Here is a 26968-nt window from a genome sequence, read left to right as displayed (position 1 = left end):
AGTTAAATTTCCAAAATTCAATTTTTCACTCAGGAAGGGGAAGAAAAGTCCAGGCCTCGGGGAATCCCTCCGGACCAACAAAAGGGCTAAACCCATGAACACCTGGTACAAAGACTACCAAGTATTTTCTGTATTGTCCAGTTCTAGAAAAACCTAAGGGCTACCAACACTTTGTAACAAAGGCTATCCTCGGGGGCTGGAACACCTTCTGAGTTACACCGAGGACTTGGTTCAACCACATGTAAAGTAACTAACGTTTTATGGTGAAGGTATAGTGACCCAACCCTGTCTGGCCACGGCACAAAGAATGGGTAGGGGAAGAAATACTGGATTGAAACCATGGGTCAGTATGGGTGGAGGAATGGGATGGGCTAGTTGGTAAGTCTACAGGAAGGATTAGTTGGCCAGAGTGGAACCAGAATGGGAGGTCAAAGATTGCTTGGTGCTGGTTATTATATCTTACAGACCAGTACCTAACGGGCTGAGTTTAGCCTGACTGTTGGGCTTAGCTACCTGAGATTCACAAACCAGCCAGCTATCCCACCCTTACACCCAGCTCTCCTACCAGGCCAAAATCAATGTCTTATTGGGAGACCCCCAGAACCCGAGTAAAGCCAGGAGCTCTCGGGACACAGTACACATTTATCTACCCAGTTACCTAGTGGTCTCTCCAGACAACAGGTTTCCTTATGAGTACAAGAACCAGGTTACTCTTGCAGCAGCAAGCATAGAGCCTAGCTCAAGGCCTGACCCTAGCAGACTCTTGTGAAGTTCTGGTCCCAACCTTTTGCCTTTAGTCTGAGCCTTCCTGAGCCTAGCTATTACTGGCTCTCAGAGGCCCTGGGCCCAAGGCCAGGCACTAACTCTATCTGAAGCATAGTTGTTGAGAGCACTGCCAGTCATCCCTGCAACAGCAGCTTCCTCTGCTGCACTAAAAGCTGATAGGGCTCTGCAGGCATGAGAAAAGTCAAAAAAGACAAAAACCTCATCCCAAGCAAGGTGTGAGAAGCTAATGATTATAGCTACAGTTAAACATGACATAGGCCTCACATATTTTTTTTTTTAAAGTTTCTCTGTGTAACAGCCCTGGCTGTCCTAGAACTTACTATGTAGACCAGGGTAGCCTCGAACTCACAAAGATTTGCCTGCCTCTGCCTCCTGAGTACTGGGATTAAATGCATGCACCACCACTGCCCAGCTGGGTATCATAACCTTTAAGATAAAGATAAATTCATTTCTTTTGCTGGTTCCATGAACAAGAAAATCAAGATATATGCGTATAAGTGTTTGCCAGATGGGCAGTGGTTGTGCATGCCTTTAATCCCAGCACTCAGGAAGCAGAAGGTGGATCTTTGTGAATTCAAGGCCAGCCTGGTCTACAAGAGCTAGTTCCAGGACAGGCTCCAAAGCTACAGAGAAACCCTGTCTCAAAAAACCAAATGTTTGCCAAAGTCAGAGTCAGCAAGCCACAAGACCTGGAGTACGTATTCTGATATTAAAGGGCATGACTTAACCACCAGGAAAAGGTGGGAACGAAGCTATGGGCCAGAGAAGACCAAATGGCACTGGCCTTGAGGGCCAGTGAGTGACCTGATCATCTGCTAGCCTCCCCAAGGTCCTCCACCAAACTTTGCTCCAGGAAGGCTCCTCAGCAAAACCTTGGACCAAAGCACAGGGTTCTGCCTCACCCTTGCCAAGAGCCCTGACTATGGGAGTCAGTAAAGCCACAGGGAGGGAGGTGACCCACTTCTGTCTATCCTTCCCAGGTCAGCCTAGGTAGTCAGAGCCAGAGCCTAGAGATGGTCAAGTCTTTGTCCCATTCCTACAAATTCCATCAACACCCCAACAGGAAGTTTCTCTGCAGAGTAATAAGAATGTACAGGTAGCTCTCTGTGGCCTGGACTGTCATTTCTCAGAGGCCTCCCTCTACCCACACTTCCTACCTAGGCCCCAGGCCTGAAGATAAAACACAGGAGGGGCTGCGGGCAGGTGGGGGCAGACTTCAGAAAATCAGACCGCTTGAAACCCTGCAGAAATGAAAGTTATAGACCAACACCCTCACCTTGTATTATAGTGCATGAGTCTGCGGGTCTAGGGGTGTGGCGTGGCTAGGCAGCAGTTACTTGATGTTTGTTAGCCTGGCCAAGCCCAACAGACTAACTTTCGCTTGTGGTATCCCATGCATTCAGTGCTCCCACTCCTGTCCAGACAGGGACTTTGCAGTTCAATAGTGGCTATGGCCACCCCCACAGGTGGTACCAGTTCCTGATAAAGGGCTGAAATTCCAGCGCCTTGACTGGCCTTTTCTGAAGAGATTATTGGATTCTAGTCAAATCAGCAACTACCACCTTCAGTTGTGTGTTAACTTAAGCAAAGACTGTGTAGGTTTCTTCTAAGGAGATGCCACTGATTCTCTTCCAAAGGATGCCACTTTCTAGTGCTGAGCAGAGGGAAAAAAACTTTTCACACACAGTTTGTTTTTTTTAAAGATTTATTTATTTATTTTTACAGTGTTCTATCTGCATGTATGCCTGCGGGCCAGAAGAAGGCATCAGATTTCATTAAAGATGGTTGTGAGCCACCATGTGGTTGCTGGGAATTGAACTCAGGACCTCTGGAAGAACAACCAGTGCTCTTAACCTCTGAGCCATCTCTCCAACCCCCACACACAATATGTTGAAGCAAAGTGGGTGATTCTTTGGTCACCATAGTAAAGCCTTAGTGTAAAAGCCTTAAGAATCCCCTCCTCCACCACTAACCAACAGGAAGATGCTATGTAGTAAACAATTCTAGATCAGGTTCTAACTCAGCCTATGGTGTTGGGGATTCCAAGGGCCCAATGACCCCTCAAGTGCTGGCATCTGTGAACCTATCTCACTCAGGAGGGATAGACCTTTCTCATCACCAATTCAACCTGCCCTAAAAATGCCAAACTCTAGTACATGCACAGCTAACTCATGTCTCACAACCACTCAAGAAAGCAGGTATCATTATGACAAGGAAACCAAGGTTCAGAGAAGCTCACTCAACTAGCAGGTAGCCTCTGCCAAGCACATCTTGCCTCATAAGCTAGCCGTGTGTCTTAAAGAGAACTGCTGGGAGCTCTACAAGCGCAGGTCCCCAGCATCCAGAACCAGAGTCTCACTGTAAACCTGTTTCCCCTCTCCATTGAGACCAAGCAGTTGGATTCTCACACCAATCTAGGCACTCAAGGCCAACTGTGGGAAAGCGTGAAAGTACCCTCAGGCAGTACTATAACCCACCACCAGTCCCGTGGTTGGGGTGCTTCCCTTGCCCTGAACTTAGACTTAATGCTCCAAGAGGGGTTTAGCCCCTAAACAAGGAAACAGCAAAATTACACAGGCTGATACTGTTAGTTAAGTCACTGTTTATTTGAGGAAGGATTTTTGAGACAGGATTTCAAGTAGCTCAGGCTGGCCTGAACTCTCAATTCTTCTGTCTCCATCTCTCAATTACTAAAATTACTGGTGAGTGCTACCTGTCAAATTTCATTCCTTTCACTATATAGCCCTCGTTGGCCTGGAAGTCAAGAGTTCCACCTCATGAGTTCTGAGATCAAAGGCAAAGACATGCACCACTACTCTTAGCTTCAAATTTCATTCCTGAAAACATTTCCATTAAGCTACAGCCCTGTGGATTCCCAAGTCACTCCCAAGCCCCATTCTGCTTCAGACACAAGAATGCTCTGCTGCAAACTGGATTCAACTGTCACTGTCCCCAAGATGATGCTACCCTAACACAGATAATTTCTGTCTGGTGATAAGCAACCGCCTACAGTACCACAAACTTTGTTGTTGTTGTTCATCTTTGAAACAGGCTAACTAATAAGTCCAGGTGGGGTTGGAGAGAGGGTTCCTCAGTTCAAGGGCACTGACTGGGTGGTGGCGCTGGTGCACACCTTTAATCCGATAACTTAGGAGGCAGAGGCAGGAGGATCTGAGTTGAGGCCAACCTGGTCCACAGAACAAGTTCAAGGACAGCCAGAGCTAAACAGAGAAATCTTGTCTCAAAAAACCAAAAGTAAAATGCATGCAGATGGCATTGACATACATGTGGGCAAAACCCTCATGCATATAAAAAAAATAAATTAATAATAAAGGGAAAAGAAAAAAAGCCCAGGCTGCTGTCAAATCTCCCTGCCGTAGCCTCCAAAGACAACTTTGTGTCACCTCTACTGCCCTAAATCAAAAATCTCAAACAGCTGGATATTGGGAGAGGCTTCTGTCTATACAAGAAATTATTTTCTACTGTCCTGATTATGGGAGTGGATACACTGATAAACACCTAACCTAGCCAGGACTGAAGAGGAAAATATTCATTGTATACTGGGAGCCTGCGGTTTGGAAGCAACCTGGGGGCCACATCAGCAGTGAATTGCTGTTGAAGTGGTCCTGGGACATGAAATTGCAGCTTCCCAATGTAGAGCTTTCCAACTTGGCAAAGCCAATCCTCTCCCCAGCAAAAAACTGTATGCACCCATTCCCACTCACAGGGTAGGAAGCAGCTTTCCCCACACAAATGACTGAGTTTCTATTATCCATCTGCTTCCTCACACGCACCAGAATTCTGACCAAAAATTAGGGATTCCCTTTTTCTTTTTAACCTTATTACTACTGCAAACATCTCCTTTATTTTAATCCTTCCATAAAAAGCTGGCAAAGAATGCCACCAGCAATCACACATGTATAGAAGTTCCAGTTTTGTTTTGTTTCTGAAAGGGTGTTTAAGGACAATTCTGAATTACAATTCAGTTTTAGATAATAAAGAATTAAAAAGTAAGGTCTAAGCTGCTGGTTTCTAAAGGCATTTTAACTGAATGGAGCAACTATAGCATGTGCTAAATATTCCTTAATTGGCATATTATACATAGACCACAGTAAGTGCCTTTCAACAGTAAAAGGCAGCATCTTTTGACTTAGGGAATTCTAATAAAACAACACCATTGAGTCAAGAATAGACAGTTGCCTCCTGACCTTTAGCCATGGCCTGTAACAGCAGAGAATACAAACTTTACCACAGGCGAGTCTTCTCGTTTCTGAGATGGTGACAGAATTTCCCCAGTGTTTTAAACATATTCATATGTCCAATTATATAAATTTAACTATAAAACCACTTAATAGGTTTGAGGAGAAATCCCCATCCTTGTGGAAAGTAGAACTTTAATATCACGCAACTGGAATCGTTACTTTTAAAAAGATCATATCCACTTTTCTACAAGTCAGTTTTCCTTAATCAAGACTAACCAACAAAACACTGTTAGCTGTCCCTAATCAGGACTGTCCAACAAAGCATTGTTAGCCATTCATGATCTGAATTGTGGGGTATGAATTAAATTATGGAACACATTAAAAAGCCATGAGACATTTGTTTTATAATAAATAAGGCAGTGGAATTACTCATTAGTAGCCTTTTTAAGATAAGCTATTAGGTCTGCCCTTTCTCCCTTCTTCGTTTTGTTTGTTTGAGACAGGGTTTCTCTGTAGCTTTGGAGCCTGTCCTAGAACTAGCTCTTGTAGACCAGGCTGGCCTCGAACTCACAGAGTGCTGGGATTAAAGGTGTGTGCCATCACCGCTCGGCTCTCCCTTCTTAATTCCAGCGGAGGTAGTTTTTGTTCCATGGATGTACTTTTTGGGATTCTCCAAACACTCCATCAGGGTATCCTCTCCCCAGGTGATGCCTTTGTTCTTGTTGGCATCTGTGTATGAGAATCAGCCACCTGACCTGTCTTCCTCCCAAAGAGACCACGAAGATTTGGTCCAGTCTTATGCTTGTCTCCCTTTTCCACAGTGTGGCACTGGGCACACTTCTGAACAAAAATCTTCTTGCCTTCTCAACATCACCCATTTTTAATTCACTCCCGGGTGATCAATACCACAAACACTGCGACCCGAGGACGGATGTCCTGCTCTCTAAAGGAGGGATTCTTAAACACCATGACATTTCCTCTTCAACATGGAGCAATGGACTAAGATGGGTCCTAAAGACATCTCAATGATGAGCATGAAGTCATTACAGAACAGGAACAGATCAAACTGGGGGCAGCTCTATGCCAGCAGTCCTGGCTCCTATAAGCTAATCAGGACTTTGTGCTTGCCCCAATAGGAAAGGAGAGAAGCTTAGGTCAACAATGATGGGGGGGAGGGGGGGTGTTGGGGGAAAGGACAGACAGAGCAACTAACATGTTGATCTACCAACAGTCTCTAGACCCTGTTCAAAGACGCCTTCGAGTTTCTGCATACTACACTTTCTGTAGAGGGAGGCCTGGAGTGGCCAGGTCATCTATAATCCAAGCAGGTAAGCAAGAAGATCACAAGTCTGAGGAGAACTTGAGCTACCACAGCAAGTTTGGGGATAACTTCAGCTACACAGTAAAACCCTATGTCTCAAAAAGTAAAAACGTAGAGGGGCTCTGACTTCCACACCAAACCAATCCCACCAACGATGTACCTTACCTAACCAGTCACTGGGTTAAAGGCATGAAGTATGGAACCCATCTTTGAACAAGCTAACTGCCAACATGACACCCAAGGCCTGGCCAGATGGGTCAAAACTAACCAATAGATCTCATGTACCCCATAACATGATAAGCTTAACTGGGGAACGTATCATTAATGACTGAAAGTGGCACACAACATGTCAGGTATGACATTCACTCACAGCATTGTTAATGTGAAATGAGCTCAGGGAAGTACAGCAACCCTTTTTCATTTCTTTGGACAATTTCCAAATCTTTCAAGACCCAAAAGGAAAGAAACAGAGAAAGTGTGGCCAGCAGACAGTACACTGAAACTCAAGACATCCAGTTAAATCTGAATTTAGGATAGGCCAACAGTGAAAACCCTCACCTCACAGCTGTGGAAATGCAACCATGGCACTTCTGTGGTCAAAGGATCAAAGAGGGAAACAGGTTCTCTCCCCAAAAACCAGGGAGGTCTGCAATGCTGGAATCTTCCCTCCATAAAGAAAAGGGCCTGGCCTCCAGCCCTGCTAGGGGTTCACACATGATTAGGAGAGGGGTCAGGAAGTTTTAATGATGAAAACAGAGCCAGGGACAAAGAGTTTACCAACCAGTCTGCACTTCAAGCCCTAGGAATAAAGGGTTCACCTATGTATGTGTGGAGGGGTAGTCGAAGCTCTTGTTATCGTAAATAAAGGCAATGCCCCATGGCCTACTAAACAGCAATATCTTGGGTTCAAGCAAAATCCAAAGCCCCATAAAATTTTGCTTCCAGAAGCAGAATTGAGGCAGATGGCGCAAGAAGCTAAAAAGCCCACAGATCAAAATGTCAAAAAGGATGTCAGAAAGGGGAAGCAAGGTGAAAAGTCAGGATATGCATTTAGGCCAAGGGGAAAACTAAATGGGTAACAAGTTACCTTTCCTGGCCTTTGATGACCAGAGCTAATAAGTACTTCCTAACCCACCACCACTCCATCTATCTCACTAGAATAAGCTGCTGCCTTCCCACTAGAACTGAGACATGACTTTCCTGACTGGTCTTAATAGTGAACTGGATTATAGATGTGGCTCAGTGATAAATCCCTCACTCAATTCTCCTAAGGTTCTGGGTTCAGTTTCCAGCAAACTGATTTTCAGATCCCACGCCTGGGATCCTGCCACTGGAAAGCAATGATGAACAGCCAATCCCCACTCCTAGTGCTCAGCATGTGAGACTTTATTCTTTAGCCTACTTGTGACTGTCTCATATGCTACTGCCTGGTGCTGTACATGAGATATACAGAATCTCAGGCAGCAAGAGGCTAAGGAAAAGTCTGAGGTCTATGCCTGTTATATTATAGGCAGAAGGGCAACAGTAACCAATCTGAGTGCTTACAATTCCAGTCAGCAATGGATGAACTATGTTCTTCTCTCAATTATGGTGCATATGATGTGCTGTGGAACGGTGAAGGCCAGACCACAACAAACAGGATCTGGTATAAGATGACAAGGCTGACAATGGGATCGGTACTATCTCCATCCAGGAACCACTCTGTCCTAAAACAATCTTTAAGCCTGGGCTCTTCCCAAGAGATGAAGGAAAGTCAGGAAGAACAAATGCAAAAACACAATCCAAGTTCTCTGAAGGAGACCTTGATGGTGGACTGATAGCTACTTGGTACTGGTTTGTCCCAGCTCATACCTGTTCCAGCTACCAGCAGGACATTGTAGCTGGTAGGCCACTGCCACCTTGAGCAACATCTTGTCTTAGGACAACAGAACTCCAAGGAATGCAAGGCAAGCCACCTCTTGATCCCTGGAGATCCCTCCCAACTTGCAGACTTGGCTCATGGCAGCAAGCATGATGGTGATAATCAAGAATGGGCTTGAGTCAAGTGTGGGGAAGGCTGCCTTCCCTAGCTGGCAGACTCTCAGTCACCAGCAATCTTGACCCTTTCCACCTGAGGGCTGATCCAAAGTTGCCCCAGAAAGGCCCTTCATCACAGCATCCATGTGGGGGCAGCAGCAGACTGAAGAGTACACGGTGACACACAGTCCATTGCAAATGGACAGGGTAGTAGAACGGAACAGAGCAGAGACAGCCTGCAATGCAATCCAAAGGCACCCAGGGCACAGAATTCACAGGCTGTCCCTGCAAAACTCCAACAGCAAGCACACTGCTCACTGCACTCATGCTATCCATGCACATGTATCAGTCACTACAAGGGCAAACTAGCTGCCTCCTTCAAAGGGGTAGCTGTCTGGCAGCAGGCAAAAGTGCCATTGGAGGCAACCCAAAAAACATTTCACTTTGGAATGAGAGGACAAAGCAACAAGGAAACTAGCTTCTGTGTACCTTGACACGAGGACGCCTTCCACATGGAAGCTGGGCGGAAGTGCGCAGGGCTGCTTGCGAAGGAGTCTCTCATAGTCCCTCCCACTCTAGCCCTGTTGGTCAGCTTCTACCAATGGTGTCCTGGTAGTTTGGAGACACTTCCTGGACAAGACCAAAAGAGGGTCTTTGCCTACCCTCCACTGATTTCTTCTACGGCTACTTCCAAAACCAAATGGCAGGCTATGGGAACTCTGAGAAGGCAGCAGGTATAGGGGGAAGAACACTGGTTCTTGTAGCAAAGGTAAGTGTGCCTATACTGCCAGGGTTCTCTCAGCCAGGGCAGGAACAAGTGCACATGTGAATTCTGAGCATGACTCATGTCCCAAAAGGGACAGGAAAAGAGTGAGGACCACAAGCAGCAGTTGTGTGTGCCTCCCTCTATAGCTATCTGGCACTGACTGAAAGTTCCTGCCTTCCTTCTCCCAAGCCTGCTAGGAACTAGAGAACTTTCCTCATCCATGCTAAGCAAGCACTCTTATACATTGAGTAACATTCCCAGTCCACTGTATTGTATTTCTAGCAGGCAGTACTGATTTAGAGAAAGATGTAATCCTATTAGTGCTTACTAGTACTCATAGTGGTTGGTGGGACACAATGCCAAGGTTTTTCCTTTTGGACATTTTTGATGATGAATTGTTATTGCCTGAGTAATTTAAACAAATTTTCCACTTCAAAAGGCTAAAAGGCCCAGCACATAATAGTTGGTGGCCCAGAGGACTTCATAAACCCTGTGGAGAGCCAGTCCACCCTTCCTACTCTTCAGGCCAGACCTGAAAAATCCCCAAAGTCATCAGCTCTCTTTCCAACAGATCTGTATGGCCCTAACATAACTAAAAGAACATTTCTTGAGGGGAAGAAGGGCCGAGGCTCCCTGGCAGGATCCAAAGTCCCCAAGACTTGGCTCAAACCCACTCACTAGTCTTATGTCCAGAGAGCCCAGCCTCCAGCCTGCCAGAGGGGCAATGGGACTCCCTCCTTCCAGAAACAGCTTAAGTTTTGTAGTTCTGTACATATGCATGTATGTACATATAACACACATTCTCTTTCTTCTCTTAGGGAGAATGCAGACTAGGCAATAGGTAAGGTAGTAACTTGAGTAAATGTTTAACAGGCAAATCTCAGCTACTAACTACTACTGCACAACCTTAAGTTAATTCCTGAACCTATAGGAGCTCCGTTTTCTTTTTTCTTTTAAAGATTTATTCTTTTTATGTGCATTGATGTTTTCCTTGCATGTATGTCTGTTATGAAGATATCAGGTCCTCTGGACTGGAGTTACATACAGACAGTTGTGAACTGCCACATGAGCTCTGGGAAATGAACCCAGGTCCTCTAGAAGAGCAGCCAGGGTTCATAACCACTGAATCATCTTGCCAGTCCGTTTTCTTACAAAAAAGGATCATTCCCAGAACTGGGCCCCACATGACTGTGGTAAAAATGAATGAGATGGAGATTCAGAACTCTGAGAAGCATGTAAGAAGTAAGCATATCCCAGCACTTTAACCAGAATCTCTAAGGCAACCTTGCCACCCATGCAACAGATCTAATGAGCACAGCAGCTTGGCTAAGTGCTGTATACAACACCCACTGTGAGAAAAAAAGACCAAAGTCAGAACTGGCTTCTCCATGCTTTCTCAGCCTGCTCTAGACCTACTGATGAAAAGTCTTATCCAGCTGGTCAAAACCCACAGTAAGGTCCAGCATGCCATCTCATGTAGGCCAGACTGGTCTCCAAACCTGTTGTGCAGTCAAGGCTGGCCTTAGACTCCTTTCCTTCTCAGCTTCCCCAGTGCTGGAATGAAAACATCCCTCTGATAAAGGTTTCTCCTGCAATATCTCTGGAAAGGAAAGCAAGAGGGCAGACTCTATACTTTTCAGCTGCCTAGAGTGTTTTAAGGGCACAGAGCTTCACTGGGCCCCCAACTTGATCAGATACTAGAGCAGATGAAGCCAAAGATTGTAGCCACGAGATCTCCAGTGGTGGCACACACCTTTTATTCCAGAACTAGGGAGGCAGAGGTAGGTCTCTGTGAATTCCAAGGCCAGCCAAGTCTACAGAGTGGAATTCCAGGACATAGATAGGGCCATGCAGAAAAACCCAATCTCAAAAAAACAAAAGATTTTCTTTTTAATTATATGTATGGCGGTGTGTGTGTGTGTGTGTGTGTGCACTTGTAAGTGCAGTACCCGCAGAGACCAGGAGGACACTAGAGCTACCCCACATGAGTTTTGGGAACAGAACTGAGTACTCTGAAAGAACGGCAAGTGCTATTAACTAAGTCGAGCCCTCTCTCCAGCCCACACATTTCCTAGGAAAGCAGATCTGCAGGTATAAACAAAGACCTTGCCTACATTCTGCTCTGACAGAAGGCAAAGGAAAATTTTGTATTGAAATCTTACTTGAATACCATGATTTCAAGTCCTGTTTTAGATCAAACAAAACAACCTTCTGGACTGCTTAAAATCCCTAAGAAACAACACACTAAAAACGACCTTTAACCCTTACCATCTTGGAATTTTGGCTCAATCATTTTCTGGATCATATATGCTACTAGGTATCAAAATGTGTCTAACTGAGGGAACAAGAAATCTCCAGCAAGTAGCTATGTTGTTATTTCCTTCATGTCTACTGTTGTCTTGCACGAGTTTGCTGTAGGCCTTTCTGCTTCCATCTTGCTCCCCACCCCATTCTCCACAAACCTGAGGAATCTTTAAGCATTTTGTTGCTGCTTTTCAAGACAGAGTTCCTCTGTGTAGCCCTGGCTGGCCTCATCTTGAACTCAACAACATCTACCTGCCTCTGCCTCACAAGCGCTGGAATTAAACCTGTGTGCCACCACCATGCAGCTTATTAACCTGAGGAATCTTAAAGCATGTCACTGCCAGTGTCATTGCTCTCTAGTGTCCACAACAGAATGCAGAGTCCCCTAAACATCTGAGCCCTCCTCTTTTTTTTTTTTTTTTTTTTTCGAGGCAGGGTTTCTCTGTGATTTTGGAGCCTGTCCTGGAACTAACTCTTGTAGACCAGGCTGGTCTCGAACTCACAGAGATCCACCTGCCTCTGCCTCCCGAGTGCTGGGATTAAAGGCTTGCGCCACCACCGCCAGGCTGAGCCCTCCTCTTCTACATAAGCCATCTCTGTGCTTGGAGGAAACTAACTGGGTACAGTTTCTCTGGCTAGAATGATCATGCCAACACCTTAACAATGCCTGCCCCTAGTCACTGCCCAGTACTTCTCTACGAAACTGCCTCCAAAATAGCTGGGATAACAGGACTGCACACACACCCTCAAGATGGCGGTTTCTTTAAGGTGCTATTTTGGCAGGTGATTTGTTAGGCAGGGACAGATAATTGGTAGTTAGTTCACTGCTTCCCTATGGGAATGTAAACAATAAGGCCAGGCTGCTCGCTCTCTCTAGGGCCCAGGGCCTATCTCTTAGTAGGCTGTTCAAACCAATGGCAGACTATGTGACTTTTCAACCTGGTGAGAGCCAAGCAGTTCCTGTCACATAAAGGTCAGGTTCAAGACATGGGATCTGTTTGGATAAACCTGAGCACTGTCCTAGTCCACCTCTCTGAGATGGCTGACACTTGGACCCCAGATTCTACCAGCCCTACGTTCTACATGTTCAGACCAGAAGAGGATATCTCAGTAATGAAGCAATCTAAACCACACACAGGATGTAGGAATCCTCATATTCCTTCCAAGAAGTGTCTATTTGCTTGCTAAGTACTCAGCACCTATGGGAGCTCACCCTACCCAGCATGAGCCAGAAGTTTTGACCTAGACCACATACCTAGAGTCCCACTGCTTTAGCCTAGCTCTAGGGAAGAAAGCTTGGTCCAATCTGAGTTGCTTCTCTGAATGAAATCTCGACAATCAGGATCTTAACTTTTTTTTTTTTTTTTTTTTTTGATTTTCAAGACGGGGGTTTCTCTGTAGCTGTTGGTTCCTGTCCTAGAACTAGCTCTTGTAGACCAGGCTGGCCTCGAACTCACAGAGATCCGCCTGCCTCTGCCTCCCGAGTGCTGGGATTAAAGGCGTGCACCACTACCGCCAGACGGATCTTAACTTCTGGCTCAGCTGATACAGTGAAAACTAATCCGAACAGGAAAGAGCCTTGATAGACCTTGTGGTTAACAACTCCCATTCACAGGAAGCTGGAAAGGAAGTGGGGAAGTTCAGTAAGGTTGCCCAAGTATCTCAGTGGGATGCACAGCTGATCTTCCAATGTCCCTGCCTGTTCCCTTCCCTCCCCCTACATAGAGCTCAGGACAGCACTGCCTGGGAGAAGCCTCTGACCAGAGAGAAATACTCCAAGGAACCTTGGCTCCACTCCTCAAACAAAAGGACACTGCACAAGACTTCTGCCTGGCATTTTTCTTTCCCCTTTCCATTGTGGTAGTTAAGTCCTGCTTAGTCATTCTCACACCTATGAGATGACTAGGGTAGAAGGGGCTTTAAGAGAATGAAACCATTGATGTTATTTATACCCAGTCCACAGGAAGGGGCAAAGAAGGAAAGGCTAGCTGGGGCTAACACAACAATTTCCTTGGCAAGCTCATCCATAGCTTTGCTCCAGGGCCTCAGGCAGCAGTGCTCTTGGTATCTCGTCCACACCACACTCCCTCCCTCTCCCTCAGGAGATTAAGTAGTTCCCTCTCAAGAGTCTTCCAGTTTCATCCACAACTCCTCAACTATTCTACAAGGCCAGTCTTCAGCTTATATCTTGATCAGAACACAGTCCCACAGGCTTTATGCTAGAAGAAAGTCTGATGAAAGATGAAAACTAAGGCCCTGCATGTAAACAGCTACTAACCAGTAGTCCTGAGGGGCTGTGCTTTGGCCACCAACTGTCAGTGGCAACACACTTTAACTCCAGACCATGTCCCTCACCCAGTACTCTCAAGCAATTCAGCAAAGTTTTATGCAGCCTTTGATCTTTAAAGCAAAGTTGGAAATCCCTAAACTTTTAGATACTCTCTCCCCCTCCCATACTCTCCCCACACACACACCCTCATTTGGAGGTGGGTCTCTTCACACAGCTTTGGCTGTCTTGGAACTCACTTCACTATATGTTAACCAAGCCAGCCTGAAACTCACAAAAATCTGCCTGCCTCTACCTCTTGGGTGTTGGGATTAAAGGTGTGTACGCCACCACACCCAGCCTAACTGCCCCAATTTTAAAATATGGATGATTTCTTTAAATTGTTCTTAAGCAAATCACTTGAAACCTGCCAGGAGGCCAGACACAAGGATGTAGATGCAAATAGACACTTTGTGACTTGTTTTTATATTTTGAAACAGAATCTCACTATGTGTTTCTGTCTGGCCTGAAACTCCCTATGTAGACCATGCTGACCTCAAACTCAGAGACCCATCCATCCATCCACCTTGGCCTTCCATGGGCTGGGAGGCAATGACTGTGCCCAGCCTTTTGTTTTTGGTGTGGCTTGCAGTCGCAGCTAGCCTGGTTCTTGCTGCAGTATCTCAGGCCGGCCTTAAACTCAGGGCAATCCTTCTACCTCCATCTCTAGAACCAGAATTAAAGATGTTTATCACCACACCTAGCCTACCTGTGACTTCTTTCTTTCCAAATAAAAGCCCCACTGTGGTGAATTTATCTTGCTTACTATTTAATTGTAAGGGAGGGAGTGGCAGCTAACAGTCTAAAAATTTTCTAAATCAACAAACTTTGCCAGTTTATTGCTACAGGTTGCTCAAGAAATCACCATCTAAACTATTCAAATGCTACTGGGCAAGGAACTCAGCACCTTCTCTGTTCACTTGGGGACACTGTTCAAAGTTACCAACTAACCAAGCCAAAATCCACCAATGCTTCCCACAACACCTGCACCAAAACTTAACCATGAAGTCACTGAGATGATAGGACTTAATCCCAAAACAAGGCTGTGTTGCTTATGTCAATAGATCTTTTTGTCACACACAGGAAAGGAGAGCTATCTGCAACAAATCCAAAGCTGTGAAAAGACACAAAAGCACTAAATGGCCAATTTTACCACAAAGCATCCAGGCTTGTTTTCCACTAAAAAACTCCAAGAGAGGCTGGAGAGATGGCTCAGCGGTTAAGAGCATTGCCTGCTCTTCCAAAGGTCCTGAGTTCAATTCCCAGCAACCACATGGTGGCTCACAACCATCTGTAATGGGGTCTGGTGCCCTCTTCTGGCCTGCAGGCGTACACACTGACAGAATATTGTATACATTAAAAAAAAAAAAAAAAAAACCCAAGAGCCACAATTTGGCAGCACATAAAGGAGGACTGAATCAGATTGCTGGGACACTCATGCACCTGCACCAACTCCAGCAAGTTGTCTTCTAACCTCCAAACACAGGACGGAAGACAGGCAGGCAGCAGACAAACACTAAGCACACATATCCACACCCAGAAAGAGAGAGAAACCACCTCCATCTGGGTTTCTTACAAGGTCCTTAAATCCGCCTCTACAATAAGTCAGTAAAAGGCAGGGTCAGAAAAACTAGCTGGAGGATGTAACATGAATTTCCTCCCTTTTAATGCTCAGCTCCAAATCCTAGGGATCAAGGGACAGAGGATGCTGGGCCATGAAAAAGAATGGCTTCATCCTCATTGTTAAGCAAAATGAAAGGCCAAATTCAAGACCTCAAGAGTAAAACCCCAGTTTCTGAACCAGGTTCCTGTGGAGAACTTCCAGACACACTCACTGAAGCCCATCTTCTAGTGGTTCTAGTAGGTAGGTGCTATCTATGGTTTGAATATGCAATGTACCCCAGAGGCTCACATGTTAAGGGTTGGTCCTCAGCTGGTGGAATAATTTTACCTAAGATTTTAGAAATGTCTTAGGAAAAGTGGAGCCCTAGCTGGACCTAAGTTATTATTTGCCCAGTCCTTCCTCACTGTTCCCACATCCACCAAGAGATGAACAATCTCCTCCTCTATATAGTCTTTCTGTTCTATGTTCAACCTGTCTCAGGCCAAAGTAACCAGCCAGCAGCACAATACTGAACCCTCTGAAACCCAAAGCCCAAACACCTGATCTAAGTTGTTGTGCCAGTGTCATGCTGTGCCACAGCAGCCTAAGCGGTGAAGGACCCTGTAATGGAGTACTCCATCTCTGCATCCCCTTCCAATTTTAATAATCCCCATTCTCTTCAAAGAGGAGGAGGAAAATCAAATGCCATGGCACACCTACCATAACAAAGCCTACCCTCCTTAGGTAAGCCTTTTCAGGAAGATACTTAGTAGCCGGTCTAGGAAAATGCAAACGTCTTGTTCCTGAGCACAGGTGTTAATTCAGCTGAATTCAGACATGCAGGAAAATGGAGCTAGTGCCAGGACAGGCTCCAAAGCTACAGAGAAACCCTGTCTCGAAAAATCAAAAAAAAAAAAAAAAAAAAACATGGGGGCTCCTTTTTGTAACCTGGAAATTCTATCCCAAAAGATCAGATATGAAAACCCAAACCATTTATCTTAATGTAAGAGGTCATCATCTTGTAAAAGGAAAAATTTGACCACATCACTTTTCACTCAAAATCCCCTAAGGTTCCCCATGGTCCTCTACTTAAATTGGAACTTGGCACTACGATAAAGCAGGACTGCCCACCTTTCTAGTAGCTGGCTACACTCCAACCACAAGAACTCAGTTCCTGAGCCCCACCCTGCTCTCAACCAAAAACGAAGTGACCAAAGGCTCTTCTCAGTAGCCACTCACCCTTTCTATGCCAGTTCAACCCTGCTCCCCAGCAACTCTGAGCTTAACTCCACTGGATGTCCCTGCTACATCACGTGCACTCTTCCCACATGGCATTTTCTTGCACAATGAACTCTGGGTACATGTCCTCCTATCCACTATAGTATCCTCAACACTTCACACACTTGAAGTTTATTTACTTGCTCATCAGTGTGTGTTCATCGCCCACTACAACTTAGCAGCCTTGGCTAAAGTGCTGGGGACAACTTGACCAAGTAGAGACAAAGCTAAAAAGGACAAAGCAGAGTCAGAGGAATGGGATACAGTCCAGGGCCAGGGTTTCTAGACTATGCAGGGTGGTCTGGGAAGGCCTCATCATGACAACAATCCAGAGACAGAGCATTCCAGAACCAAAAGCATGTCAAACACTCTCCAACACTGCTGGGAAGGAAGAAAGTGGTGCTTGGAGCATACTGGGTGGGGGACCCAAGTCAGGAAATCTTAGGATGGAGTAAGGACTCCTGTTCTGAGAAGCTATCAGAGGGTTCTAAGCAGGAGTAACAGAAGACAGTCAAAGAGGCTGATGGGGCAACCTAAGAGAAAATGATGTCCAGTTCATACACTCAACAGAGTGGAAAGAAATATCTAGACCTGAGGCCAGGCAGTGGTGGTGCATGCCTTTAATCGCAGTAAGTAAGTGCTCAGGAGGCAGACAGGCGGATCTCTGTGAGTTCGAGGCCAGCCTGGTTTACAGAGCTAGTTCCAAGACAGACTAGACCCCAAAAGCTATAGAGAAACTGTTTCAAACTGGGCGGTGGTGGCGCACGCCTTTAATGCCAGCACTTGGGAGGCAGAGGCAGGCGGATCTCTGTGAGTTCAAGACCAGCCTGGTCTACAAGAGCTAGTTCCAGGACAGGCTCCAAAAACACAGACATATATACATACATATGAAAAAATCTAGATCTGGAAGCAAATTTTAAGGTCCAAAAAGATAGCACTAGTGAATCAGATGTGCTTTGACAAACACAAGAGAGTGCAGGATGGCCTTAAGTTTCTCTGCACACTTAGGATAGTTGCTCAATCTCTTATGAGCCTGTTCTTCATATGGGAATTAGGGTAGCAGCACCTGTTGAGACTACATGGTGACTTCAAACAGAAAAATTATGCAGGTTGGCTATTGTAGGATGCAGGAGCCTCTGGTGGTCAATAGCTATGTGTGCTCATAGTACCCTTGACTAAGATGAAGATGCTCACCACCTGGCCAGTTTTACACATTTCATCAGATGGCCCTCTCCTGAGTTCAGTCAAAAGACAAAGGTGTCAGTCACATCAAGCCTGTCCTTGTTATTTCATAGAAAACCCGCAGGGAGACATCTCAGGTCACCAGCCACAGAAGGCTGGCCATCTCGAAACTCAACAACTCCTGGCTACTCACCCTCATTTAAGAAAGGCACAGAATACCCCATCCCCAAGTCCTCAATTTACACAAATCTGGTTGTGGAATGCATCTTCTGGCTGTGTGCCGATTACGCCTGTGTAAGATGTTGATTCTGAGAATCAACCTGATTCTCGGAATCTAGGAAACACTGCATGAATCCATAGTGCATAAGGAATGAAGAGGCTAGGCAAGCTAGGGAAGGTATAGAAGACTCTGCCCAGTGGTGGTAGCACAAGCCTTTAATCCCAGTACTGGGGTGGGAGAGGCAGGCGGCGGATCTCTGTGAGTTCAAGGCTAGCCTGGTCTACAAGAGCAAGTTCCAGGACAGATTCCAAAGCTACAGAGAAACCTTGTCTCAAGAAGAAAAAAGAAAAAAGGCTCTGCCCAGGTTCTACTTTAAATTTCCTCAGCTTCTTCCTTCACTTCATTAGCTGTTATCAAAACCTCAATCCCAAGAGGTTAAGGTCATTCTCGGTCCTGGCCACTTCTCTGAGATCATCCTGGGCCAGCCAACAGAGGTCTGTGAGCCTTGACTGAAGAAACCCTTCGAGCCAACCAACACCTAGTTACCCCTCTGAGCTCCTCTTGGATTTTGTGAACAGAGGCACTCCCAAATCTGCCAAGCTCTCCATTTTTAAGAGGGCTTTGTGGTTTGAGGCACTGCTCCTTCTCTCTCTGCTTGTTTCCCAGAGAAGACTGGAAGCTGAGAAACAGCATAAAATGCTGACTCTGGCTTGGGACCCACTGCAGATCCAGACAAAAATCTGCAAAGTCTCTCAGGAGGTTCACAGTCAAGAGTTGTCCCTACCCCATCTCAAAAGCCAGAGCAACCTCCCAATCACCTGTCCTTGCTGGGCAGGTAGCTTGAAGGTTGCTCCCCTCCCCTGCAAAGAAACCTAAAAGTGCCTTCTACAGAAGAAAAAGTGACACAAGCCAGGGTGAAAAGGCCTTAAGCCTCACGCAAACTGTTCTTGGTGTTCATTTGCAAAAACAACCAAACTCAAAACAAGGGAATGACCATATGACCTCAACCAAACAGGATAAAATGCCAAGATTACCTACCCAGCAAGTTAGAAATGCAGCTAGGAACCAAAAGTGTAAACCCAGTTTCCAGAGCCAGAGTGTGAAGACTTAAATGATGCTGTAAGGTACTAGTTTAGCAGCAGGGACAGGGCAGGACCCACCTTGAGTTAGCTGGCTTTGGAACCCTGACTCTGCAATCATCAGTTCCATTTCAGAGCCTCAGACAACATAAAAGAAGCAGCTAAGTCTCAGACTCTATCCCAAGCTCAGGTAAAGCTTTCTCAGTATAACCAGTGAGAGGCAGACAGACAACAAACTCTTACAGGCTGCTTGCTGTACAAGGGAGAGCGTGGTTGAGTGATCCCCAGGGTCTTGGAGATGCAAATTAACTAAAGTTTGCAGTGAACAAAAATTTGATTTGCAGCACTAGGGAGGCAGAGGCAGGAGGATCTCATTAGTGTTCAAGGTCAGCCTGGTCTACAAAGTAAATTTCCCAAAAGCCAGGGCTACACAAAGAAACACTGTCTTCAAAAACAAACAAACAACAATAAAAGTAGTCAGTTCCTTGAGGGACTGGCCAACCTTTAAGACTCCTTACTAGTCAGGTGTAGTGGGGGCACACCTTTAATTCCAGCAGGTCTCCAAATCCAGGCCCGCCTGGTTTACAAAGTGAGTTCCAGGACAGCCAAGGCTGTTACAGAGAGGAAAGAGGAAGGGACAGACACCTTGGGCTGGCAAAATGGCTCAGCAGGTAAAAGCACTTGCAAACTAGCAAGACAATCTGAATTTTGTCCTCAGGACCCATATATGGTGGAAGGAGAGGACAGACTCCTGTAAGATGTCCTGACCTCCATGCCAGCCCCCCATCACACAAAACAAGTTGTTTAAAAAAAAAAAAAAAAAAAGCTGTTCATACATATGCTTTGCATTCAAAAACAAGAAAGGGTAAAAATGTTCATGAATTTTTATTAAAAGGGTGTATCAACTCACTGAGTCAAAAGTTATTTTATTTTTTCTTTTTTGCACTCAGGAGGCAAGCTGAACACCAGAGTTCAAGGCCAGCCTGGTCTACAGAGTTTCAGGACAGCCTCCAAAGCCACAGAGAAACCCTAGCTCGAAAAACCAAAAATAATTGTCGCCAGAAGCTTGCTCTGAACAGTCAGTCAGCCATCCTTCTGTCGGATGAGGGATGATAGGTGCAAACCACCATGCCCAGTTCAAAGGTTAACCTTAAAGCAATCCGTGTTTCTTGTGGGGGTGCTGAGCTATACACAAAAACAAAACATGTGCATCTTTGACTGCTTTCTTTCTTCCTTTCTTTCTTTTTGGTTTTTCAAGACAGGGTTTCTCTGGCTTTGGAGCCTGTCCTGGAACTAGCTCTTTTAGACCAGGCTGGCCTTGAGCTCAGAGATCCAACCGCCTGCCTCTACCTCCCGGAGCTTTCTTTTCACAAGTAAACAAGTTAAAAAAAAAAAAAAAAAAAAAGTAAAAATAAAGATGGAGATCCAGATAAAAGTTCCTGAGGTCCTATAATCTCCCAGGCACCAACTAAGCCAATGGTTCTGAACCTGTGGGTCATGACCCCTTTGGGGATCGAAGAACCCTTACACATGGGTCCCTTTAGACCACTGGAAAGCATAGATATTTACATTACAACTCATAACAGTAATAAAATTCCAGTAATGAAGTAACAACGAAAATAGTTTTATGGGTAGGGGGTCATCACATCATGAGGAACTCTATTAAAGGGTCACAGCATTAGAAGGCTGAGAACCACTGCTCGAGACTAAATCACGCACAGGTGTCAGTTATCAGTGAATGCTCACTACTACTCTTTGAGGAAGGTACATCATAAATTAACCTGTTGTACAAATGGGGAAGGTGAGACACACTGCTAACAAGGGGTACAGATAGCACTGTGAACACGTGCAGTCTGAGCACCTAACCTACGTATCTCTTCCCACACAGGCACTCTACAGACTCAGAGGGTGTGTGGCTTGAATAAGGGTAAAAGAACGTAAATAATACTATTAGGAAGGGTGTCCAAAAGGACAAATCCCAAAATTTAAAATTACAAACCCACTGCACAACCTTAATCACAGCACTGAAGAGGCAGAGGCAGGTATGTCTCTGTGAGTTCAAGGCCATCTTGGTCTAAAAAGTAAGTCCCAGAATAGCCAGGGCAGTTACAGAGAAACCAGTCTCAAAAACAACAAAAACTATAAACCTAAGCCAGGAATTGTTATATACCTGCAATCTCATGAATGGGAAAGCAGAGGCAGGAGAATAAGGAGGTCAGGACCACCTTTGATTAAATAAGTATTATGCCACCTTAGGCTACATTAAGACCATGCCCTCACCCATCCCCCAAAAAAACTACAAACCTAGGACTTGAAAGTTTAAACTAGATTGAGAACTCCTATGGGAGGAAAAAAATGGTAAAACATTTTATTACTAGTACTGCTTGTGTCTCTGAAGAACTAAAACATCAGTATCTGAGCCAAAAGGAAGCTAAAAATAGTCATTTGCAGCAAGCTTTGAAAAGCTTAGCTTGCATATGAGACACTCATTTCTGTAGACTCCCAAGAACATATGCATCACAGAACACAAAAATCCCAAGACCACACAGTCACTCCACGAGTGTCCAGTCCGCAAATAAAACCAGGGCTGGAAAAAGGACCTACAGATCCCATTGGCTGACGAAACAAGGGCATGACCAAACCTTACCCGCAGACAACCCAATCACAGAATTCACTCTACAACGCATCAAGACCTTAACAAGCTTAAACTCAGAAGCTGAAGCTACTGGATTAATTCCGGTAGTCTGCCAAGAGACTATTTCAAAGATCCTAAGCAAACTGGTAGTCACTCTCGTTTTAAGATCCCCCCCCCCAATAAAAAACAAACAAAACCAGGACAGGCCCGCGGTGGTGGTGATGCTCGCCTTTAATCCCGGCACTCCTAGGCAAAAGCAGGTGGAATTCAAGTGAGTTCAAGGCCAGCATGGTCTACAGAGCAAGTTCCAGGATGGAACTACGCAGAAAAACCGAGTCTCAAAAAGCCGAAATAATAAATAAACTATATAAAAAGGAACAGAACTTATCTACTCTACATAGAATTTGTTCTTTGGTCACTTAAATCGTGTCTGGCTTTATCCGGAGGGAAAGTTGAGATGCCAGTCAAGCTGTCTTCTTCCCACGATCAATAACCCCAGTGACGCAAGCTATCAAGGGCCTTTGGCTTTACACAAAATGCCAGCTCAGGCACCCAATCCTGCCTGAAGTCACAGCTGATTTAAAACCCACAAGGCAGGTTCACCAGTAGCTAAGAGTGGCGGCCTGAGTGAACAGCCTCATTTAAACTTCTGAGGAGCGCGGCTCCCTAGAGGATGATTATACCTCTGGGTTTAAAGAGGGGCAGGACCAAAGAGCGTCTTAAAAGTTGTTTCCCCCACTCTGTGGGTGGAGAGCGAGGATCTGAAAGAAAATGGAGGTTTCAGCACTGCCCCTTGCATAAGAGGATTCTGGAAGGGAAGGAGAGGAAGAGAACACTAGTACTACAGCACCCCCAACCCCATGTGCCCTCCTCCTAATGAAGCAACCCTACAAGAAATCGAAAGGGCAACCAACGTGCTGCTGAGGATGGGCTTATGCTGAGTTCCCCCAGGGATAGACCTGCACTTTCCTGCACTCTGGAACCTGAAAGCGGCTATCTCCGACTTCCTCGGTGCCCACGGTGTAAGGGAGTTTAAAAAAATAAAGTACTGGGACTCGGATGGTCAAACTCCACGGCCACGCTCACTACGAGGCACCCGAGAACACACAGGCGGAAATCCTCTGTGCCCCTAAGGCTGTACCCGAGGCGCGTGCCCGTCGTTGACCAAGCCGATCGCCCTCGGTTGGGATTCCCTAGTCACCTCCCGTCCGGACTCGGAGGGGGAGGGGAGCCCCGCGCGCAGCCCAGGCCGGCGAGCGCAGCGAACAGCCCCGGCGCGGCGCATGGCGCCCAACTGTCACCCGCCCGCCCCGCACCGGCCCGGCCACTCCTTCGCCACCACACACGCCCCTCGCGTCGCCGCAGGCCGCCACCGGCTGCGACGCACGCCGGAGCCCGCACTCCCCACGTCTCACCCGGCACCCCAAGGCGCAAAGTTGCTAAGTTCAAAGCCGGGCCCCGCTCAGAGCCGTGACACATGTTTACTGAACACGCACTCCCGGAGTGGCAGCAGGCATAGGGAACACAGGGCACACCGGGAGCACACCGAGCGGCCCCGCCCGGCACGGTCCAGCCAGCTAGGCCCGAGGCGCGCCGTTGCCACCAACCGCTGCTGCCCCGGCAGCCCCGCTCCGAGGGAAACGCCCGCGTCACCGCGCGGGCCAGTGCCGCGACGAGCAGACCCACCTGGAGGCGGCTGCCCGTTCACCGCGGCCGGCGGCGGCGCGTGCTTCGTCCACGGGTTCACCTTGGGCGGCGGCGCCTCCACGAAGTCACGCCGGCCGCCGTCCTCGCCGTCGCTTCCCGCTGGGGCTTCGGTGGCTGCGGGTGGCCGCGGGCTCTCGCGCTCCGCGCCGTCGCGGCTGGGCCTGGCGCAGGCGGGCCTTGGCCTGCGGACGCTGCCGTCGGGCTCGCCGCCGCCGTCGCTCGGGCCCGGCTCGGCCTGGGCGTCAGGCACGGGCTTCTTCCTCGCCAGGCCGTGCTCCTCGGCCTGCAGCAGAGCGGCACCCGCCGGCAGCAGCGGCTCTACCTGAGTGGCCATCTGCGCGGAGCGGCCAGGCGCGCCGCGGGCCCCGCTCGAGGCCGCTGGCCGGGCGCCGGGGCCCGGGCCGCGCGGACGCGGGGCGGCGCGGGCGAACGCGGAGCGGCGCGCCGGGCAGCGGAGGGCTCCGGCGCGCCTAGCTGGCCTAGCTGGTCTCGGTCCCCGGCCTGCGTCCCCCCGCCCCCGGCCCGGGGCGGCTCGGGGGGCTGCAGCGGTGCGGACGGCCCGGGGGGGAGCGGCGCGGAGAGCCGAGCCAGACCACGCGATCCGCGGCGGGCGGCGGGCGGGCGCGCGCCTCGAGACGCGGCGCGCGAGGGGCGGGGGCGGCGCGGCGGCGGGCGGGCGCGCGCACGGCGGAAGACCCCGCCCCGTCCCCGCCCCCCGGCGTCCATTCCTGCGGCGCGGCAAGCAGACGGGGGCGAGCACGTGCCTGATGCAACTCGGGAGGGCGGGGGTGGGGGAGGAGCCTTAAAGGACCAGCGCCCAAGAGCTACCGCAGGTGGAGCACATGGGGCCTGGCCACGCGGCCAGACGGCCTGACAACGCTGTCGACGTGGGTTGCGGGACTCCAGGGAAGAGGGTCTTTTAATGCGTCGGCCCTCACTTGGCAAATGCTGCAAAGGGTTCTCTGACTGCCCCTGTGCATGACTCCTGGGCCCACTCCGGTGACCTTGGCCCAAATGCTGCCTGGCCAGAACACCCGCAGTGGGTCCAAGTGAGTCCTTACCCCTTAGAGGCAGCGAATGCCTTGGAAAGAGAACGGGATTCAGTAGTACCCACCCTAGTCAGGCCCCCGAATCTCAGTGTTTTATGGGCAGGAAATGGCTTTCCTTTCAAGTAATTTGTGTTTTTCTAAAGAATTGTTTCAGGTGGAGTTGAACTGACAGTTGGGGGACTCGGAGCGCTCTGAGATTTGTATCCTAACCCTGACCCCTTTGCTGTTTAGGACATCTGATCTGCTGTAGTCAGGTCCGCCTCCTGGGGCTCGATTTCTTTATTGTAAAATGAAGGAACCATTTATTCCAGGCGGTATGGTATTGTTATTCGGTATGATAAATATGTACTGACTTCGTGCTCTGGGGGCCTGCAAAGTTCTTAGAAAGGTGTGCCAATAAACCAGGCTAACATGCACCTGTCCTCCCGGAGTTTACACTGTAAGGTGGGGGGGGGAAGGCACGGTAAACACGAGATGCAAATGCTGTTCAGTAGTCACTACACGAGATAATGAAGAAGACAAGATTGACTTCTTTAGTTGTTGAGAAGGTTTCCTTCAACTCAGATCCCAAAATACTGGAAATGGGAGAAGTTCTGGGACTGGTTCTAGAAACCTGAGGACATTAAGACTGCAGGCTTCCCAGGAGTCCCACACTCACCTGGAAGAAGGACTAAGGGGCAGGTGGTCCCCTGGATGGAGGGCCAGGCTTCCTGAAGACTCGGAGGTGAAACCTTGGTGTTAAGGTCATCAGGAATACTGGAAGAAGAACTGATGGCAATCTGATGTACAGCTCCAACTCCAGCCACTGCCTGAAAGCCTGGGACAGCTCTCCATACCTCCCTCAGGGCCCCTCTCTCAGAGGAAAATTAAGGGCAATTAATGCCTTACTTAAGGGGTCAGTGAAACAGCCGAAGTCCCTATTACAAAACACATTAAGGCCAGTGCTTGAAGAGGTGCCGAAAAACCTAAGGTTTAAAGGAACTTGGGATTTGAAGCAGGATTTTAGAGAACTGTGGCCGGCATTACACAGCAGTACACACCTCCATCAGGGTACACTTTTACTTCTTGGTAAATACTTTCTGAATATGGTATTTATACTAGACCTACTCTAGGCTCTGTCAGCATTGACATAATTATCATTAGTGGTCATGTTTTGTTTTGAGACAGAATCTCATATAATCTAGGCTGACCTCAAACTAGCCACATGACCCAGGGTCATGACTTTGAACTCTTTTTATGACAAGGTCTCTTAGTAGCTCCGACTGTCCTGAAACTCTGTAGACCAGGCTGACCTCAAACTCACAGAGATCCACCTGCCTCTGCCTCCCAACTGCTAGGATTAAAGGCTCGGTACAGCACATCTGGCATGGAACAGTTCTTATATACTTCCCTGTAGAGGGGAGATGTACGCCCATTTAGCATTTAGGCATAGCGGGACTTTGTGCCGCAGGTGACTAGCTGGCCTGTCTACCCAGCAATCTGTGTCAGTGCCAACAAAGCTGGTCAGGTCCTGCTGGGTGGGACCTGGGGCTCTGAGGTGGTTGCTCTGGGCCCTGCCCTGGGCCAGGGAAAAGCAGGGGTGGGGGTGCTCAGAATTTAAGAGACCCTTTAGAACTCTTTCTCAACTAGAGATACTCAGCCCTGGGAAAATAAACTGAATGTTGCTTCATCTTCTTGTTTTGAAGATGAGGTCAGTGGAATTCAGGAAAATCAAGATACTTATCCGAGGGCACAAGGTCAGTCCAAGGTAGAATAAAATCTAGTTTTTCCTACATTAAAATAATGGAGGGCTGGGAAGCCGGGCAGGATGGGCACACACTCTTAATTCCAGCACTCAGAAGGCAGAGGCAAGCGAATCTCTGAGTCTACAGAGTGAGTTCTAGGACAGCCAGGGCTACACAAAGAAACCCTGCCTTGATTAAATAAATAAATAAATAAATAAATAAATAAATAAATAAGAAAATGTAGGCTGGGGCTAGAGAAAAGTCTCAGTGGTTAAGGGCACTGGCTGCTCTTTTCAAAGGACCTAAATTCAGTTCCCAGCACCCATAAGGTGGCTCACAACTATCTGTGACTGCAGTTCCATGGAATCTGATGTCCTCCTTGGGCGCCAGGCACCCATTGTTACACAAACATACTAGAAGGCAAAGCAAAATGTATTTAATAGAATATTTGGGTTTTTTATTTGTTTGTATGGTTTCATTTTTTTGGGGGGTTTTGTTGTTTTTTTGATTGTTTGTTTGTTTTTGAGACAGGGTCTCTCTGTGTAGTCTTGGCTGTCTCAGAACTCACTCTGTAGACCAGACTGGCCTCAAACTCACAGAGATCCAGCTGCCTCTGCCTTCTGAGTGCTGGGATTACAGGCATGTACCACCACGGCCTGGCTCAAAAATGTGTAGCCCAGGCTGGCCTTGAACTCATGATCCTCCTGCCTCTACCTCCAGTGTGTGCCACCACACTGGCAAAACAGAATCTTAAAATAAATAAATAAATA

At 47.5% G+C, this 26968-nt stretch overlaps 1 protein-coding gene across 2 annotated transcripts in view; it reads right to left on the bottom strand.

Moving 5' to 3' along the window:
• Positions 1-23875, bottom strand: part of Larp1 (La ribonucleoprotein 1, translational regulator) — a 44916-nt gene extending 21041 nt beyond the window's left edge. Inside the window, exon 1 of one of the 2 annotated variants that reach the window (XM_050157642.1) lies at positions 23405-23875. In XM_050157642.1, coding sequence (XP_050013599.1) covers positions 23405-23759 — 355 coding nt within the window. In that variant the 5' untranslated portion in view covers positions 23760-23875. The remainder of the gene's footprint in view (positions 1-23404) is intronic. The other variant, XM_050157641.1, reaches the window with a different exon arrangement.
• Between the last annotated feature and the right edge of the window lie 3093 nt (positions 23876-26968).

The sequence above is a fragment of the Alexandromys fortis genome, unplaced genomic scaffold (assembly GCF_014885135.2).
Source record: "Alexandromys fortis isolate MF-2015 unplaced genomic scaffold, M_Fortis_MF-2015_v1.1 scaffold_103, whole genome shotgun sequence".
Classification (NCBI taxonomy): Eukaryota; Metazoa; Chordata; class Mammalia; order Rodentia; family Cricetidae; genus Alexandromys; species Alexandromys fortis.
The sequence above is the reverse complement of the archived record's forward strand: the minus strand, read 5'-3'. Positions and strand labels throughout refer to the sequence as shown.